Below are 20,641 nucleotides of genomic sequence, written 5' to 3' on the forward strand. Positions count from 1 at the left end.
TTGAACTACACTATTTTTTCTTCATGGATTAACAAATCAATTATAGCAGCTTTTGGAATACTTACTTGCGATACCTTTACAGGAGATGGCTGGATAACCTGCATTCTACATCTTGAAGACTGCCTAAGTCATTCCTTCAGGTTTAAGATAAGCCTTTTCTTAAAATCAGAACCTATTCTAACAAAACCCACTTGCAATTGTCACTGCAAAACCAATTCAATGTAATTGCCACAGCATGATGTTAGATTTGCAGAGACAGTTTTGACCAACGGCATATCACATTTTAAAAGACTCATTTCCAGGCAACTTTGATTTCAGATAACATAGCTCAGATCTTCAACAAGCTGGCTATTTACTTCTATAACAACATGCGTAGGAAGACACTGAAAAGTACATACGTATTTTAGAAGTGCCCTACTAAAAGATTTCTAAAAACCATTTTTTTCTAAATAAAACACACATAAGTTTAAATAACTTCTTAAAGAGCAAATACCTTCTTCAACTGCTGCTCCTTAAAGCACCGTACAGTCCTGGCTGGTTCAGAAATTAAGTTTTTATAGTTCTCACAGATACTGAGTCGGGATTGGGCCACTTGCATCGTGCCTTCTAAAAGTGATTTCCAAACTGAGTACATGCTCCTAAAATAATGAAACACAGAAAGGTTATGGGAAGGAAGAAAGGGAGGCCAGGCAATACACTGAAAATACGGGTTGGTTTACATAATAGCAGCACAATTCTTTGAAGGATTGCTTTCAGAAATAAAGCTAAAGCACAGTCCTTCATGCTGATCTTGCAAATACCTGCACTTTTAACAAAAATTTTAACTGAAATGTTACCAAAAGTAAAAATTTTCCCTCCTGTCCCTGCTTAGTGAGTGAATTTTTTGGCAAACATTTTCGGTTGAACCTGTTGCTCCAATGGAACAGACCCTACAGAATCCAGCAGCCAAAGCCAGACAATTTTTTATAAGAATATGGATTTTATGATTTTGGGCATCTTGCAATCAAGCAAATAGTTCTAGACTGCTAATCAATTTTGCCTCAGCTACCTGTAGTTTCTTCATCATGTGTAACAGGCCAAAGACAACTGTAGCTGTGTAGTGCGCTTTGCAGGGCCCCAATAATTTACAAAAGCTCAGAAGCGTCCAGGTCAGAAGGAGAAGGTGGAGCAGGGAGAGCAGGGGAAGAAGATGACAAAATGTCCCCTGCAGCTGGCAGAAAGGAAAGATTGCTGGAGCTTGCAGAGCCCAAGTACTTGGCGATAAGAAGGGAGGGGAGGCAGGTATTTGGAGAAGATCTCTGCGCACCATGGGTGTATCTGATGGCATGAAAGGTTTGCTGAGTGGGGAGCAAACTGCAGGTAGGAGGGGTCTGTGTGTTATGGGAGCATTTTATATACACTTAAGACTGATAATTCAGTTTATTCCTTCTCAGATACACAAGTGGTATGAAGGTGCTGAAAGTCCAAAACACAAATCTATCAACATTTTTTCCTGTTTGAAATAAAACTTGTCAGAATACAAAGAACACATTAAAATAAAGTATCTTAAAACTTTTTCAAAATATTTAGGAGGTACTATACAAAGGTAGGAGGCTTTCAGCAACCGAGTCATTTCTGTTTTCATGTTATGATCCACCTTTCATGTTAATGAAACAAAGTTTGTAAACAACTGTTTCTTGCTTTGCGTCCTCCTTGCTGTCAGATGTGATCTGTGATCTTCATGAAGAATGGCCTCCTAAAAAGAAATTTGTTGCTGTCTTTTCCTGTGAAGAAATCCACATGCTTATTACTCTAACCGTAAAGCTATTTACTAAAATATATATTCAGATACAAGCATTAATACCCAAACAGGGTGCATAACTGCAGTTGTTGTCCTGTCTTGCCATTTTGTTTTTCCAATCTTCCTAAATTATTCAAATAATAAACATCTATTTAAGACTAATCCCAGAATTTCAGGGGAAAACAAAGCTTCACTTTTAACAGGCAATGCTCTACAAAAAAAGAAAAAAAATAACTACCTACAGAAGAGCAGTGTTTCATTGTTGACTAAAATAATTATACAAATTGAAATTATAAAGACAGCTATTTTGAGATATCCAACTGTTAAATTACCTATAATCACTTCGTTCATCAGCTTTTATTCCAAGCCAGTCCTTCTTTAAGTATTGGCTAGCCAGCTTCTGAATGCTCTGTTAAAAGAAGGAAAAAGCAAAAGTTAAAAATAAGAGGTACCTAAAATAACATTTTTACTCCCGTATCAGACAAATTATAACCTGACATATAAAGAAGCAATCAATCTATAGTATTAGCAAACTACTGCATTGCAAGACTGTTATTTTTACCCCTTTTTATATTTTCGTTTGACTTTAGTTTCTGTTGAGGACAATTAATGAGTTTCATGTTAATGTTTTAAATCAGAGGGACTCTAGCTGAGATCGACACATGCACACCTCAGCTCTGAAAGTATTTCTGCATGTGACTAACCCCTGTGAGACCAATAGTACAGAACATGTTTGAGCAGTGTGTGGCAGAATCAGAAGCAGGAATATTGCAAGAAAAATGTCTCAATTTGTCACAGCTATAAGAATCAAGATTTTTATTTATCTGAATGAGGACATGGGGTTCTGAGAAGCAATGACATATTTGGCCATTTATCGGCCCAAACCAAAATGCACAACTTTCATCATTTATGGTTGCACCATTATCAGTGAATCAAAGAAGCTCTACTGCTCACAGGATCAAGCCTTTGCTCAGAGGATTACAACAGACTAGAGATTGAAAAATGCAGTTCATTTTTAACTATTAATGTTAATTACGCTCTTTAGTCTCTACGTTTCACTTTGCACCATCTTCGAAAATCAATAACAACATTTTCATATTCCAGCTCAGAGAGCAGCAAAACTGAATTTGTAAACAATGCGAGGGAGGGGGAGTCGCTGTAGCAGCAGTCCCTCCTTCGGCTTGTAATCTCCTTTAACAGTATATATCACTTATGAATTGAGTACCGTCACATGCAAAAGAGGATGTATATTATCCAACTCCTGGAGTCATATGACAGGTTTATGAACACTGAGCAGCGTTCCCCCTTCTTCAAAAGAGCCATCACCAGAGAAGCACTCTCCAGCTTTTGTATAAAAGTCTACTTAGCAAAGAAGTGGGAGACGTGGGTTGAAATTCCCTTTCCAGCCAAGAAAAATCAAACCCGCAGATGCTGTCCAGAAGAGTGTATCCTGGAGAAAAGCCTGCAATGAGACTCCTTCGCATCCAACCTACTCAATGAGAGGCACGGTGCAGCACCATTTGTTTACATTTTCCATACTACACTTAGGATGCTATCACCTGCTAGGACAGCCTTTAAGTTCTCCTAGAGAAAAATATCAGAACTATCTCAAAAAGCACAACCAGATTTCATTCTTGTCTTACCAGCCCATTTGATGCTAAAATTTACTACCAAGCTTACAATCTGATTTACACTTTCACACTGAAAAATGTTAATTGTTGCTAATACGTCATTAGTGGAAAACTTAGGCTCCCTCATATTAAATACATCTATTTCACCTCACAGTCCAACTCCAACTGCTCTGAACCAGTCTGCTGAGCTGGGTACCAGTTTTCAGTGTTAACAATGCTTCCAGACAGGTTTATGCGAATAGTCCTTGTGAAGCTAATTTCTTAACGCGAAACTCATTCGTAAGTGTCCCAATGTGCTGCTATTTCCCATTCCAAGCTTCCACACCTTCCCAAGTTACCTTCCCCAATTTCCATTGCATTTTTTGCTTAGTTAAGGGTCATTTTCAAATTCCACGTTGGTATTTCATTCTGACGTGTTCATGTATACAGTCAGTAATACCTTCCACAGGTAAAGTTATGCCTGTAACCATAAATTCTTGCATTTCCATTGCAGTTTCTTCCATTTTTTTTTAAAAATGCACAAATTGCGTTAGGTAGCTATTAAAAATTCCAGATAAAAGGAAAAATAACATTTCCTTTAACTCTGGTAGAGGAATTTGTGATGAGATTTGGAACTTTATTAGGTACTCCCACCTGGTGCTATTTTCATGTTTCCATCCCTTCTGTATCAGACTCTACCTACAAGATCTGCCCTAAGATGCTGGACATTCACAAACACAAAACTAACTATGAAAAAAAGCTAACTGGCAGTTAAGGGCAAGCTACGCCAAAATGAAAGATGCAAGAAAGTCACAACAGGGATAGATAAAGCCATTTTTGCACACAGAAACCTTATTACTGATGTCAGCAAATCAAATATAAAACTAGCACGATTATATGAGCTTAGCCATTTATTTCCAAACTGAACAAGCTCGCCACCAAAATCAATGAAACATCAAACAGAAGGCTACAGCTGCATGTCAAAGGTGTCTGATCATTTAGTACCCATTCATGAAAACTGATAAACCAAGCGTTGGCATTTCATACAAAACTGCTGTCGGCGAACGTATAGTTTTTAATTAGACCAGTACAGTAGGTTTGCTTTCTTAAAATTTATGCTGAATGTAAATTTTTTGTATGAGATCCTCCTTGTTCTATTCTCAATAACACTTCTTGTTTCGCTCTACCGAAACAAAGATACCACTGTCAGGCTCAAGCAGGGAAGTCAACTGATTGTTTAACCTTTGGCATTGCCCAACTTCACCCACAGCCTAGGACTGTGCTTGTTTTTTCCTCAAAGGTGCACACTGATCACGTTTAACAGGCTTGAGATAATTATATTTAAACACAAGAATAAACTTGTAGAGAGGCAAGAACAGAAGTCCGTGCAGAATGCTCTCCTGATTTCAATAATGTTTGATGGCACATTTCCTTATTATTTATTTAAAAGTAACTTTAGAGAATGGAACAGAGCTTCACTGAGTAAAGGCGCTATCAAAAATTACAACATAAATCCCCATCCAAAGTTGAGTGAAATCCATAAAACCTCTTGTTCCTCTCAGTTTCACTGGGCTACAGACAGTCAGAGTGTCGTGACTTAAAATCCTGTTCAGGAGAAGCAATATTGCGAGGTCGGTGTATCTGCATCCCCAGCTGCCACGTGGCTCACGAGCCCTGGGTCCCAGTGTGCTGGGCACCTCCATGTACCATGCAAAGGCACGGGCCTGCCTTCAAAACCTTTGCTATCTGAAGAAACACTAAAACCATTTTTAGTATAAATAAAACCACAATTCTCCAAAACTACAAAAACAGTCTGCTCTGAAGGCTGTCAAACAAGAAAGTTTTCTGATTTAATTTTTTCCACTTCATTCTATGGTGTATATCATTGAATTTGAAAAAAGTTCAGTTATTTCTTTTTTAATGGTAATGACAATTGACTTCTTTTAAAGTAAACTATTTTTAATCAATAATTATTGACATGAAAGGTCAAAAATGTCTGAAATCCCCTGCAAGCACTGTGCGACCTCTGCTCACCCTTTGTCAAAAGAAATGTACTCGGTGACTTCGCTTGTGCGTGTTATTAGCAAATTAAGCAGGATTTAGAAATAGCAAATATAAAACAGTGTAAACAGACTGGCTGTCACATAAACCCAATTTTAATTCATCTGAAGATGCATATCCTTCCTCCACATCTTGGTTTTCCCTTCCTCCCCCCATCAAAATGTATGTTATATTTCTATGCTACAAACACATTAATATTACATATTCATGGGTACTTCAACTGTTTGCCAATCTGCCTAACAGATGGATGGATGGGACATAAAATTGTGTCAATCAATCATCCAAGGAATCAACACCTATAAATGAAATTCTGCTGAACGGGAAGGCCATCCAAAAATCAGCACAGTTTCACGTATGCTCACATTCATATTTCCCCATGCTGCAGCTCCTATTTGATGATCCCTATCACCAGATCTTACCCTCAAGTCGATTTATTGGTATTTTCTAATAAAGCCAGTTGTGACAGATATTGGGGGAGGAAAAAAAAATTTAAAAATGCTGTAATACTAACAGAAAGTAATTACCAGCAGAAAAGGAAAGATGTCCTAAATTAAAAGATCACCGATAGAAAAGTATGCGTCTTTTTAAAAGGTATAGGAATGATGCTTTTCAAAGCAGTCCTAAGAACTTTATCTGTAATAATTGAGAGGTGTTGATGACAGCCAGGTCCCCTAAAACCTATTATTGATTGCAGAAAGCATGGCAGACACTAGCTGATGTAACACTGCATTTTGGAAAATATCTGTCAACCAGACAAATTTAGTGCTCTTTTTCATTCAGGTGGTTTCAGTATCTTGCATCATTTTGATCACTTCTCTTTATCAGAGCAGAATCCATCAACCAACCCTTTATAACTTCCATTTCTACAAATAAATCTACACTCTGCTATTACTATTGCATTAAAAAGGAACCTTGAATTGAGGACAAAGAAATACTGTCCTCTGAGTTTATCTCTAATACTCAGCGATCCAAGGAACTCCAACATAGGCTGTAAGCAAATGGCCCAAATAATCCCTCTGAGTGGGAAAAAGGAAATGGATGGTAGAAAAAGCCCAGCCAGAAGGTAAGGCCTTAGGCACACGCTAAATCTGAGGCTGGCAGATAAGAAGGGCATATGGACAGCAGCTGCTGTAACAAGCCTATGATTGAAAAGCTTCCTCCAGCCGTGCCGTTTGCAGCGGTGCTGGGACCTTGAAACAGCCAGTGATGGAGAAGATACAAAGGAATATGAAAGCAGGAGAAGAGGGGTGAGTTCCTACCTGAAGCCAAGTACGAGTTGGGAAGATGATGTCCTGTGTGTTTAATATTCGTTAGCTACTACATGATGTTAATACACTATTATTCTAGTTCGAAGAACAACTTTTCCAAGAGCTGATCACTGACAAGAGACAAAAAATAATGCGCGCTTTTTTTCCCCCCAGGGATGCATGCATGGCAATTTGCTTGACTGATCCTCGAGATCACTGCCTATGTATTATGTGCCACAGCAACAGCTTTCTGACATTATTTTGTTTACTAAGTGACATTACTTTGTTTGCTAAGTACTCTTCTGGCAGGCAGACACTCCACAGGGGAAAGGTTTTTAGCATCTCTTTACTTGACTTCTTCTCTGCGAGGAATGAGGTTATTCACAGTTCAACTGACTTCACAGAAGTTTGGAAGCCAGTTGTACTATTCAACACCTGCAAATTAAGGCTCTCTAATAGCAGCAAGAAAAAGCAATAGTTTTGCTATGTATAAATTCTTATTATCAGACCCATCCATTGTTTACGCATGAGTAAGCTTTGTTCTGCTTTGTTTTTAAATGAAAAAAAAAAAAATGTTTGGTAATGTTGGACCATTATTATTGTGATTTGCATGTAAGATGGAAAATTTTAGTTTATTTCAGTACTTCTGGTTCTTAAAAAATAAAACTAAGTTACATTAAGACTTTCTTGCCGTTGTAAAAGCAGCAGTTGACTGATATCAGATATTTTTAAAATCACATTTTTAGTTGTAGGAGAGTAAGAATGGCTGAGAATGAAGAGAAACTGCCATATATAGAGAATCCTCCAAAACGAGAAGAAATAAGCCCCCACACAACTGAGCTATGTGAAATTTCTCAATTTGTAATAATGCTTCTACTACAAAAACGAAAAAAATTAGATGCATCCAAAGAAGACATTTCAGATGCTTGTGCTTCCCTAATGTTCTCAGATTCTTTTCTTAAATCAGTGAGATTTTACATGACTTTAGCTAGCTCAATGAGTCTGATTCACGGAAACATCGAAAGACTTGGTGCCAAAAATTTTGTAGACAGCTTTATCAATCATACAGATGTTGGGTTTTTTTTCACGAGCTTGAAGAGTAACTTGAAACGTATTTTACGCTGTTGCCAATCTCTTCAAAACATTTGGCCAGGGAGAGGGAATGTGTGGGAGCGGAAAATGCAATGCAGCCTGCATGGTGAGAAGAGGACTCCAGTTCCTGAATACAGAACAATTTAGTCTCAATATTAAATTCGAAGATAGTTATTAAGTGTTCACAGTGATTATTTAAAGTGGTATTTTATTTACTAGAGCTAGATTGAATAAAAGCTTTAACGGTTTAATGAGAATGAACTCAGTTCAGCATGGACTCAATTCAGGGATTCCACACAGGATGTGACTTGGTCCACTTTACATCATAAGCTGACAACAAAAACACTGTCAGGCACAATTATTTTGCTTGGAGGTTACACAGGGCCTTAGGCAATAAGACCGTGACTAAAGTGCTGCTGCAGCACAAATAAAAATGAAAACAAACCACAAACCAGGCAGCACATGGACTTCTACAGCACATCCTAATACTTTCTAAAAAGTGCAGATCAAAACTATGCCGGGACTGTTTATCTGCATTGCCTTTAATACAGTTAAACGACCGATAAAAGAGGTTTCTGTGTGCCTGCAGCATCAATTGTAAAACTCCCCAGAAATATTATGAAAGGCTGGTTATCTAATGTAAAGCTGCATCTCTAATCATGTTGCTTCTCCTTCCTGGAGATGGGGTACTCCTTCCTACCATTACATTATTCCAGTTCCAGAAAATATCGAGTTTCATTCTTTCATTTGCAATTTCTTTCCAAGCTGCTCCATTTCTTATTTTTTTTTAATATTTGAAGCATGACAAGAAGGCAAAGGAAAACAAAGGGAAAAGCTGAAAAATTAATTTATAGCAGTTAAATATCACTTAGAGCACTCTTGCAATCAGGTTTAACAAAGGAAGTGTCAAATCTCTTATCCTTCACGAATTTTGTCATGTTAGGTTAAAGTTAAAGAGTTAAAACAATTACTTCACTGGAAGCATGTCGATTCTTTCCAAAACATCTTACTCCTGGAGTTTATCATTACTTTCTATATTTGATCCTTTAAAAGGGATTAAAAAAATATGAAACAAACCCCCAAGAACTGCTTAGTCCATTTGTAGAAGGAGTATCTGTGGGATCCTGCAGAAAGGAAAGGCAGAAGGCCATCTACGTGACAGTTCCCCAGGTTCAGGGAGGAATGATCCTACACCAGTGAAGACCATTTGGGAAAGATTGTGGAATCTTATCCCAATCCCTAACTTTTTTTATTTTAATGTGGCTAATATAACTTACTTCAATTTGCAGCACATTATGCAGCAGATCAACCAAAAAAATTACAACAGTCTTTTCAGTGTTTCAAGACTTCCTTAATGCTTTAGAGTAAACATGTGCCTTTTCATTCAAACCTAAATTTTTCAGTCTTAATTTGTAACCTGCTTATTTTCTTTGTCCTTGATTTTCACTGCTTTCCTCTGGCCTCTCTCCAGTTGGTCCAAATCTTCCTTGAAATGTAGCAGGCAAAACTTGAAAGACAGTATGCTGATTTTTCAAGCTGTTTTTGAACTTCAATACTGTTGGTAGACATACCTGCCACCCATCCTGAGTCAGAATCAGTAAATTTAATAGGCATACATCCTATTCGCTCCTCCAGGCTATAAATGATAATGCTGGCCACTACCAGATTAAAGGCAGGCCCTAAGAAACCTCATTCATTTTAGCAAAGAACTATTTGATATCTAAATGATTTTCCAAATGTTTTTCATCATTGTTTTGTCATTTTATCCAGACCACACTTCCCTAGCATGCATTTTAGACCACCACATGAAAGAATCAATAACCTCCCTAAAGTTAAGACAGCCAGCACCTTCTGTATTTACAGACCTGTTACCCTGCAACTGCAAAAAAGAAGTCAAAACATTATACCAAACTGGTGTTAAACATTTTTTCTTAACGCTTTTGTTGCTGCAATGCTTTTCTAGGAATTTAAATTAACCTGAATGATACATAACTTCACTCTTCCTCCATCAGCACTCCTTTTAAAAAAAAACCTGGCACTGAGTTTACCTCTTTTTTCAAAGGTTTCAAAGACAACACTCACAGCTTTAAGACGGGAAATTATTGGAGGCTAAATCCTCTGCAACCAAGCTGACTGGACCTAGAGCCAATTCAGACTTATTCATCAAAATATCCTCTAACCTATTATATTCCTGATCTTTCATCAGGCCAAGATAGATATATAACCTAGGGATTAATAGGAGCCAATCTACAAACAGTGCTCTACTTCACTTGGCAGAAAATAAAAGTTGGAAGTTTCTTTATCTGTGTATCTCCATTATTAAGATTATCCTGACAGATCAGTTAAACAAATTTTAAGTAACAAACCCATACTTCACTAAACTTCAAACTGTTTGCTTTTTCTCCAAGTTCTCCTGCCTTTGGCTTCCACATTTTAGGATTTTAGGCACTCAAAAAAATAAGTGTCATCTTCATGATGTGGCATCATGTCCATAACTAAATTGCAGATCCTTCCAACTCTGAGCAAGTTACAAACTAGAATAAAACCAGTTACAATGACCAAGCTAAGTATTCATCTATATAAATTATTTTCACTTTCTAAATTATATATTTTGAATTGCTAAACTAGAGATATGTTGCCATTCAGAAACATTCCAGGTTATTTTTAAGGCCTTTTGCTAAAGTACTCAAAAAAAAAAGTCTCTGTTGATGCAAAACTGTCTTACTGCACGGTCCAGTGAACATTTCAACATATTTTCTCTTCTGAACCCAAACTGTAGGGTTGTCTGACTGGCATTGAGAGCCAGCTTCAAGTTTAGGGCCTCTCTTCTTGCAGACACAGCAATTTCTAGCTCTGCAACCTGTGAGGAGGTACACACGTATGCCAAGCAAACAGACATCCCCCGTCTCTCCGAGACACCAACAGAAACAGAAGCAGGCTGAGCAAAATTACCCTGCAGTCTTGAAATGTGGGAAACTGCCAAAAATTTTTTTTAGTCTTCAAAATAGAAGTAGCTTGTGTTTAGTCCATATACATTTACTCTTCCCTATACTTGCAATAATTTTTTCTAGATAGTGAAGCTGTTCTTCATAAACCTAAATACAGAGTCTTTCTTCATAGCTAGCTTTCTTAAAGTCCCTATGAAACTGTTAGAAAACCTCAGGAAAGGGCAGAGCCTTAGATTATATTAAACAAATTCAGAAGGTTCCCACCACTTCACTTTTCTGTGTAGCTGAAAGCAGATTAGCAGCTCTGGAGAAGAAATTTGTTTGCCTCTTGGTTCCAAAGTCTATGCTTCTGGAGCAAATCCCCACTCCTAATAGATAAACCAAAGTGCTGTATAGTATTACTGAATGGGGTACCATTGCTTTACACAGTTTCTTACAAAGTAGATCTCTTTTCCATCATACTGCGCTAGAAAATAAAATTTTTGGCTGAGTTCATTTTATACTTTTAAGTAAACTTTTACCAACCTTTGGACCTTGACTAGCACATCTAGACATTAAAGCCTCTGAAATCCATTTAGTATTCCACGAACATCCAGCATAGAGAATGACTGATGAGATTTTGTTAGATGAACTGCTTTCTATCAGCAAGTGTTAGAAAGTGTCAGGTGCCACACTGCAACAGAAAGGCCTGCAGAACCCCGTATCTGTAGATGGAAGATATTTTACCTTTGGAGCCCACAAAGCAGAAGAAGCGCCAGCACCGTAATTTAACTGACCTCCGACAAAGAAGAAGACTGCACTTTCTTCCAACCCCCCCTTCTCAACCAGCGTTTGGGAGAACGTGCCAAGATGCCAGCAGAGAAGTGCTACCAGCTCTGCTGCTCCCAGCCAGCCGTCGCAGACTGCTGCAACTCCTGCAGCCGCTCAAAACTGTTTAAATGACTCAAGATCTTCTCGAGGCTCCAGCATAGTTGGGAATCAAGAGGGCACAAACCACCATTCCCTCGCTCTAGGTTTTGAGGCACAGACCATATAAAACTGGTATTAAAAGACTGAAGAAAAGGAAGTCATGGCTAAACATCTGGTTTTCTCCATTTACAGGTCTCATTGCTAGTGTTAATTCAAAGTAAAGTTTCTCAGGACACAGCATCTTCACCTATGTAAAATATAATCCAAATACCACGTTTGTAAGTAAAAAAGCAGTTGTATCATTCACTCAAAAGAGGAACTACTTTCACACTTACTGGACCCACCAGTCTCCCCTGCCTTCTGTGAAACAAATGCCACATCCTTCCTCTGTCTCAAACAAGCCGTTTACACAAACCTTATCTGAGAAGCACCGCCTGTGAAGGAGGAGATGGGAGAGATCTGTATCACTTTCCCCCCATCATTTTCTGCTGTTTTAAAGGATACAAGACAAAAGCACCTCTTTAATATGACTTTGAAGGCACTTGATGTGGGGTTTCAACTAGCGCTGCTGTCAGGCAGAGTTATTTTTCTTCTCTGCACAACTTTGAACTGCTGAGAAATGTCACTTGCAGCAAGTACAAAACTGACTCTAATGACTCCTGAAATGCTGATTGTCTCTTCACCCCACCCAAGTGAGAGCTCCATGGTGGTGGAGAGACAGACAAGGATCATGATCTGGTGCTGTGGGAAAAAGCAAAGCACCAATTAGGATCAAAAAAAAGAAGCAGCATCTTCCCAAATTCTCACCTTCCCCATAATTATCTCCACAAGTTCTGTTTTGCTGAGTGAGACCATAACCTGGCACTTCCCAGCTTTTAATGTGTAAGGATTTAGTGTAGTGTTAAATTCCAAATTTCCTGTAATTCAGATCTTGAGTGGCTGATGGAGTATAGCAGCAATTTCATCCTTTACAGTATTTTTGGCTGTAGAGAATAATGTGACAACCACTCCTCTACAAAACAGAAGAATCAGGACAGGATCTCGTAGGCAAAGACTGAACTAGGGATTAAAACTTGACATTAACTAGTTCACTTGCCTGATGGAAGAATTTGAAAGAAAAACACCTTTCTCATCCTTTCAGTGAAACAGTTCTAACAGCATTCATCCGCACCAGTGAACACCTCTGCACGAGCGCTTTCAACACCACCACTGGAACCAGTTTCTCATTCAAGACATTTGTTAAAGAACGTAGCAAAAAGGTTGACATAGCTCTGTACCCTCCCAAATCCGATGACCCATTCATGCAGCTCTCCTGCCCTTGATAACTTCAACTTGTCATAGTCAACACTTGCTATTTTTTTCCTTCTACAAAGGGAAATGCTCTCTTTACCCCCACCCCAAAAAAGAAGGAAAAAAAAAATAGAAGACATTTATAATCTAACAAAACTCTTTTTGGAGGAGACTGGTCAAGCAGTGTTGCCAGCTGATGCTGACTCTTAAGCCTGGTTTGTAAAAGGAACCTGAAAATCCAAACTTCTGCTTCCAAAGTAGTGCTTACTGCTTGATGGCAGAGAAGTGGTTGAAAACAGGATAAGCACATACTCTTGCACACGCTGCAAGTTCAAATGTGTTTTTTTGAAGCGACTTAATGGTTGAGTCAATTCTGTAATTCTGTAGTGATTTTCTGGGAGGTGAAAGGATGCCCAATTCATGCAGACGTGCAGAAAAATTAAGCAAAAGAAGAGAACCGTACAAGAATGGTACAATGGGACACTGGATGGGACACTAAAAACATAGCAAATTAAGTCATAGTAGAATATAACATTACAGAATGTATGTATTTTCTTACATAATTACATTCAAATGTAGAAAGATATAAAAAGAAAGTGTAAATTGAGAACACAGGCTGGTAATTATCTGAAAATATGATGATAAAATTACATGATAGATCAATCATCTACAAAGATTAAGCAACAATAAAACCAAGACTCTTCAAAATTAGAGATTTACAGAGACTGCAAGAAAGGGGATTTTAAGAAAATTTGAAAAACACATATGACATCAAAAGTAGTATGTTAACTGATGAAGTTCAGTTAAGGAAAATGCCACAGTCCAATTTTACTTCCACTTGATCACAAGGTTATAAAACACATGTAGCTGAATCTTGACGTGGTGAAATACAGAGGTTCAGGAAAGAATTAAATAAATGAGAAGTTCAAATTAAAACCAGCTTTAAAAGCCTGCAAGTGCAGTATCACAGAAAGATGAAAATATTCTAATAGCTGCAGTCACTGTTTGAGACTATTAATGAAATGCAGAATGATGAACTAAGCAGCATAAGAACCTTACCAAAATTAAATACATTAATCTTCAGTTTATTTAAAGAAAACAGATGTATATGGAAAGAGCATGTGATTAAGAACAATAGTTTAAGAGACTCGGGACAGGAGACAGAAGGGATGATACCTGTTAAAACTAAATATTTATATTACCAAATACAGATGAAACCCACCAAAGAATCAGCAGCTACAAATTAAAGAAAGTAAGCGTACAGCAATAGGCAATTTCAGTTATCCAATACACTTATTAAAAAAACCAAAACATTGCAGATATTAACATATAAAAGCACGGTAGACACAAGTTAAACATGACAGTGTCTCTCAGTGAAAGCCAAAACATATTAAGAATTGTTCTTGAAAACACTTCTAATTCAATAGCTGCCACTGATATAATTTAATATTGATGGTCAGCTAGAAAATATTTAGTACAGTGCCAAAAGAAGTTACAGAAATGTATATTGGGGTAAAGACAAAACAGAGTATTTACTAAGACCAACAAGGAGGATAAAAAACGTAGATAACCTCAGTGAAGATCATACAGAGATATTTCTATAAATTCAGGAGCATAACTACGCCAAGAAGACTTCTTTGGCTTTATCAATAGTAGCAACAGCATCTCAGCCACCAAACTGGCTTATAAAGCTACACAACTTATCTCTTGAATCTGAAATGTTATTGTATTTTCTAAAAAACTGCAGGCAAATAAATCCATCCCAGCCTACTAGATTCAGTTTCCATGCTAAGGCTACTTTTTGCCCCCAGGCAAGCACCACTCACTACAGATCAATTCACTTGCATAACTGTCCCTTGATAACATGCGGTACAGCTGAATTTCGGATGCTTTGGCAAAAGGTGACATTTTGAAGAAATCAGGAGTACAGAGGAATACACAACTTGGAATTATTTATTAGCTGGCATACAGGAATATAGACTTGGCATCTCTTAACCTATCTCAAATTAGTATAGTATAAGGTAACAAATTTACTGAAATATCCCATGTACACACAAACCAACATACTGTGTAACCTTAACATATTTGTTTGCTTTAAAGTTACTTTGAACTAGTTCAAAAAGCAGTGAAACATTAGAAGAGCTAAAAAGACAGCATATAGGAATGCCTGACTAAAACAAAGACTGGTTAGTGATCTCTCTATCTTGTTTCAGAGACAGACTGCTACTGAAAATTGTATTTAAGACTTTACCAAGTCAGCCACAGAGCCTGGGATTGTAAAATTATAGTCCTCATCCTTGTCCTGAGACTTTGCATTTATACATATATAAGCCATAAATATGTGTAGGGGTTTTTTTAAATAATGCCATTCATGAGAATTCAATTTTTGAATATTTAGTATTTTGAAAACACATAACAATTGGAAATACTAGCATTTAATGTCATGGTTATATTAGCATTTTAAGGAATCACAGAAGGTAAGGAACTGCAAAACATTTCTGGCACCTATTCTTTCCAAGTTATTAGAGCTCTCGGAGAACCTGAACCCTCATCTATAATATAATAAGCATTTCTTAAAAGATTCCATATTTTATTGGACTAGAAGCTGACTACCAAACATTACTTCTTTCCATTCTCCATCTGCAGGGGAATACATCCTACATTCACTTTCTTCCACGTTGTAAAAAAACATTTCTGAATTGGTTTTATTCTCTGAAGTGCCATTACCAGCCGTTTCTGAAGTTGCTCGGTGTTATTCATTGTCAGTGTCTTCACAACTGAGCAGGTCGGCATTTTCTATTCTGTGGGAACTTCTTAATTAAAGGTTCACATGATTACAAAGCATTGACACAGCTCCATGTTTTATGTAGCACAAAGCTTTTTTTTTTTTCCTATCCTAAACCAGCTGGCAAATAACTATTAAATTTTTTGGGCTTCACATAATATTTATTGATCAGTTCATAACAACTGAAATGTTACTATTCTGAAGGTTACCACACTAGAGTATCAAAATTAATTTTGCATTTGGTAATTAGCTTCTGAGCTTGTTATATCTTCAGAATATGGAACCTGTAATCTTTTACATTCAAATTTTGTAAGTCAGTTTTCAACATTAGTTTAAATGTGTACATCACATATTGGGGGGGAAACACAATAATCTGTCTAAAAACACAATACCATATATTTAATGAATTTAGTATATGGTGTATTTTGGTATGTCTGGCAAAGTTTACATGAACAAATTTCGCTCTTGAAATCATTATCATCACTATTCAGACTTCACAGTTTTCTTGATTCTTTTTTTTTTTTTACTAATATTTCTTGTCCATTCTGTTTCAAGTTTTCTTTTTAAACAGCAAACCCTGAAAGTGTACTTATAGCATTGTTGAAATCTTACATCCACTGATACAAGATGATGATAAGATTGTGCATAGCCAGTGTGATTCTACAGCTATGTATTTATAAACTTACGTAGTTTAGGTCTAACTGAGCAAAGCACCTTTTCCTCAAGTATCTCAGAATACACATACTTGCATGGAAAATGGATCACCTAATTCTACATTCACGCACTGCAGGTGTTACTGGTACCCCCATCCCACCACAGCACAACATTGCCTCCACCTGCCCCACAACCATCACAAAAGGTCTGATTAATGCAGTTTTCTCCAAGAAACTTTTATTTTCTATAACAGTGTCCTTGATGCCAGATCTCTTTTAGTTTTGGGGAGTATTTCACATATTCTCATTGGAAAAGGAGTATCCTGATAAGGACAAATTACAATGCTTATTATGAAATACAGACATTAAATACAAGCATTTATATAGAGCCATAGAATCAGAGAATGGTTCGGGTTGGAAGGGACCTTTCAAGGTCATCCAGTCCAACCCCCCTGCCATGAGCAGGGACATCTTCAACCAGATCAGGTTGCTCAGAGCCCCGTCCAACCTGACCTTGAATGCTCCCAGGGATGGGGCATCGACCACCTCTCTGGGCAACCTGGGCCAGGGTTTCACCACCCTCAGTGTAAACCAATTCTTCCTTATATCTAGTCTGAATCTCCCCTCTTTTAGTTTAAAACCATTACCCCTTGTCCTATCACTACAGGCCCTACTAAAAAGTCCATCCCCATCTTTCTTACAAGCCCCCTTTAGGTACTAGAAGGCTGCTATAAGGTCTCTCCAGAGCCTTCTCTTCTCCAGGCTGAACAACCCCAACTCTCTCAGCCTGTCCTCACAGCAGAGGTGTTCCAGCCCTCTGATCGTTTTCGTGTCCCTCCTCTGGACCCGCTCCAACAGGTCCCTGTCTCTCCTGTGCTGAGGACCCCAGAGCTGGACGCAGAACCGCAGGTGGGGTCTCACCCGATCGGAGCAGAGGGGCAGAATCCCCTCCCTCGACCTGCTGGCCACGCTGCTGGCGATGCAGCCCAGGACACGGTTGGCTTTCTGGGCTGCAAACACACATTGCTGGGTCATGTTGAGCTTTTCATCCACTGGTACTGCCAAGTCCTCCTCGGCAGGGCTGCTCTCCTTCCCTCCATCCCCCAGTCTGTATGAATACTGGGGGTTGCCCCAACCCAGTTTGATGATGTGAAGAGGCACAAGGCCAAACCTATCCAATTCAGCAGTCAAACATCTGTCACTTCCAAGTCTTGCTCAGTACCATCTTCCCTTCCTCTGCCCCTCCAGCTTATTTTTGACCAATACAACAGCCAAGGAGGAGGAAAGGTTTGCCACTTCTTGTGTAGTTATACATGGATCAGTAAAATAATTAACAGGCTGCTTCAGACAGTGAATTTCATCTCGAGACTGATGGTTTATTTTGAACAATTAAGATGAATTTTAAGTGTAGAAGACAAAGAGACAAAGATCTGCAATTTTTTAAAAACAAATGAAGATGATTCACCTCAGCTAGGCAACTCTTTCAGCTGAACAAACAACCCAATTGCTCTCTGGAAATCAGAAAGAAAAGCGTGCATGCTTACATCTGCAAGTAAGTTTTGGCATCGTGATCCAGTTATGGAAAACAAAGGTTTAGACTTCCTAAGTAAACCAGCTGGATTAATCAGCCAGCTTGAGGAGGAGGCGAGTATGAGTCCACGCATATCTAACACTATTTTCAAAATTCAAGGTCAGCAGACATTGAAGCTACTTTCTTCTACTGATTAGTGAAGTTTGAAAATTGACAAACAAGAAGGGATTAATGATCTATTTCTCAATAATTTCAGTGGAGATCATTCATGTGTTGTGGTGGAGAAAAGGAAGAATAAGTACATTCTGGGTGAGGGGAATGCCCTCTAAGTGGTTTTTCAGAAAGAATCTACATTCATGTAAGGACATAAAAAATGATGTGATGGTGTTCCACAGGGAAATACAGAAGAAACTGAGAAGCTCAAGAAATGTAATTTCAGGAGAAATGTGACCAAGGATAGTTTGGGGTTTTTTTCCCCAGTCGCTGACTGGCCTGCTCATGACAGCTGATCTGCAAGCTGATGCGAGCTGCTAATTGGATTAACGGGCCTTTAAGAATGAAAAAAAAATAATCTCACTTTCCACTTCCACAGGCAGGAGATTTTGGATGATATTCCCAACAAGAATAGAATACAAGTATTGTTTTCTTCCCGTAACTTCAAACTTCAGCCTTTATTATGCATCAGAGAAACACACTCCTGATGACTTGGAACATCTCAAATTTTTGCAATTTCTATTTTTCAACACCAACAGAAGTTTCTTCGATCTTTCAGTTGAGCTGAGTTGAAAAATTACATTCTCGAGAATCTTTAACCCATAGTCTGCTACGCCAGTTAGTGTCTGAACCACTACCAGTAGATTGCCACATCACGTATTTGACACTGCAGTGCACAAAATGCTAGGTGCCAATGCAGCATTCAAATTGAAATGATGAGAAATTAACTGTTTGCCCAAAATCGTCAACGTGCGTATCCCAAGATGATAGAATTGAGCCAAGATGTCCCAACGCTAAATGCAAAACTGAATTTTACACTCCTGGGATGAATATAAAAGTCACTTTAGAAAACCAAGCTTGCTGCTTCTCACATGTTGCTGATGATGAGAAAGGACAGCGGTTTCTCTGCGCCTCCTGAGTCTTCTTGGCATGGCAGCAGGTCCAGCTGTCCTGGAGAGGCAGTGGGGCTTGCGCTCACCCAGCACTGTGGTGCAGTCATAGAATCATTTAGATCGATCATCAAATTCAACCGTTAACCTAACACTGCCAAGTCCAGCATTAAACCATGTCCCCAAGCACCACATCTACACGTCTTTTCAATACCTCCAGGGATGGTGACTCAACCACCTCCCTGGGCAGCCTGTTCCAATGCTTGGCAAGCCTTTTGGTGAAGTTTTTCCTAATATCCAATCTAAACCTCCCCTGGCACAACTTCAGGGTTTCCTCTCTTGTTCCTTGGGAGAAGAGACTGATCCCCATCTCATTACACCCTCCTTTCAGGCAGTTGTAGAGGGCGATCAGGTCTCCCCTCAGCCTCCTTTTCTCCAGGCTGAACAACCCCAGTTCCCTCAGCCGCTCCCCATCAGACTTGTGCTCCAGGCCCTTCACCAGCTTCGTTGCCCTTCTCTGGACATGCTCCAGAACCTCAGTGTCTTTCTTGTAGCGAGTGGCCAAAACTGGACACAGTATTCAAGGTGCAGCCTCACCAGTGCCAATTACATGTGGACGATCACTCCCCTGGTCCTGCTGGCCACACGATTTCTGACACAAGCCGGGATGCCATTGGCCTTCTTGGCCACCTGGGCACACTGCCGGCTATCTGCATCCCAGCTATCTGCAGCTCTACGCAACTATTTTCTTTGCTCTAAAGACACGTATGTTCAACTGTGAAAAGGTCTGAATGCACTGGTTGCATTGTATTTTTCAATGTGTCTCATTCTATCCCTGCAAATAGATTGGCAGAATTGATTTATTTATTTTTTTTTAAAGAAGCAATTAAAACAAAACCACTTCAGGTCCATGAAAATCATACGCCCTGCTTACTAAAAACCCTTGGGAACTTTTTTCTGTAGAGCAGTAAAAGTAAGCAATGCCCATAATACCTGTGAAGCTACAAAAAATTTGCTGTGAAAAGGTCTGAGGTAAACGTACCATGCCAACACTACTGTAAATAATTAAACAAGGTCTAAAGGTGATCACTAATACCAGCACTCCTCAAGCAAGTTGGCTCCAAAGCTCACATCCTGCTTTTAAAAGGCAGCAGCAACTTTCAGGGTTCACAGTCTTTGTTTTTCCCTTATCGAGGGCCCTCACCATATAAAATTTCCCACCTTCCTAAGACTCCACATCAACTCTGAGTGGAAGTAGAATATAATTTAACAGTAATATTACTTAGTGAAAAGCACTCATCTAGAATGCCTGCCCTCATATATCCTACAAGTCACGCAAGAAACATTCGAATGACATCCACATTCCTTAATCTTACCTTAAAAAGTACTAGTATATATTTACTGTGTTTTACTTTGCCCTTTTAAAATCAAACAGAAGCAGAGACACATCTTTGAACATGGATATTCAGACTATGCAAAATTATAAGTAGGTTTTGAGTAACCGTAAACTGTCTTTACTAGCATTTCAAGTTTACCAAGGGTAAATTTGGTATCTCGAAGGTATCTTGGTACCTTAAATCAAGGGTATCTTTTTTAAAAAACATATTCCTATTTTCAACAGGACAGAAGAGC

The 20,641-nt window shown here is 38.6% G+C and overlaps 1 protein-coding gene across 3 annotated transcripts in view; it reads right to left on the reverse strand.

Annotated features, from left to right (window-relative positions):
* The window catches only part of FCHSD2 (FCH and double SH3 domains 2), a 163,190-nt gene that overhangs the window by 73,575 nt on the left and 68,974 nt on the right, over positions 1-20,641 (reverse strand). For all 3 annotated transcript variants that reach the window (XM_049822949.1, XM_049822947.1, XM_049822948.1), the window contains exons 4-5: positions 2,113-2,189; positions 494-638 (exon numbers count right to left, since the gene is read on the reverse strand). In XM_049822949.1, coding sequence (XP_049678906.1) covers positions 494-638; positions 2,113-2,189 — 222 coding nt within the window. The remainder of the gene's footprint in view (positions 1-493; positions 639-2,112; positions 2,190-20,641) is intronic.

This window comes from Accipiter gentilis, chromosome 19 (genome assembly GCF_929443795.1).
Source record: "Accipiter gentilis chromosome 19, bAccGen1.1, whole genome shotgun sequence".
Taxonomy (NCBI): Eukaryota; Metazoa; Chordata; class Aves; order Accipitriformes; family Accipitridae; genus Astur; species Astur gentilis.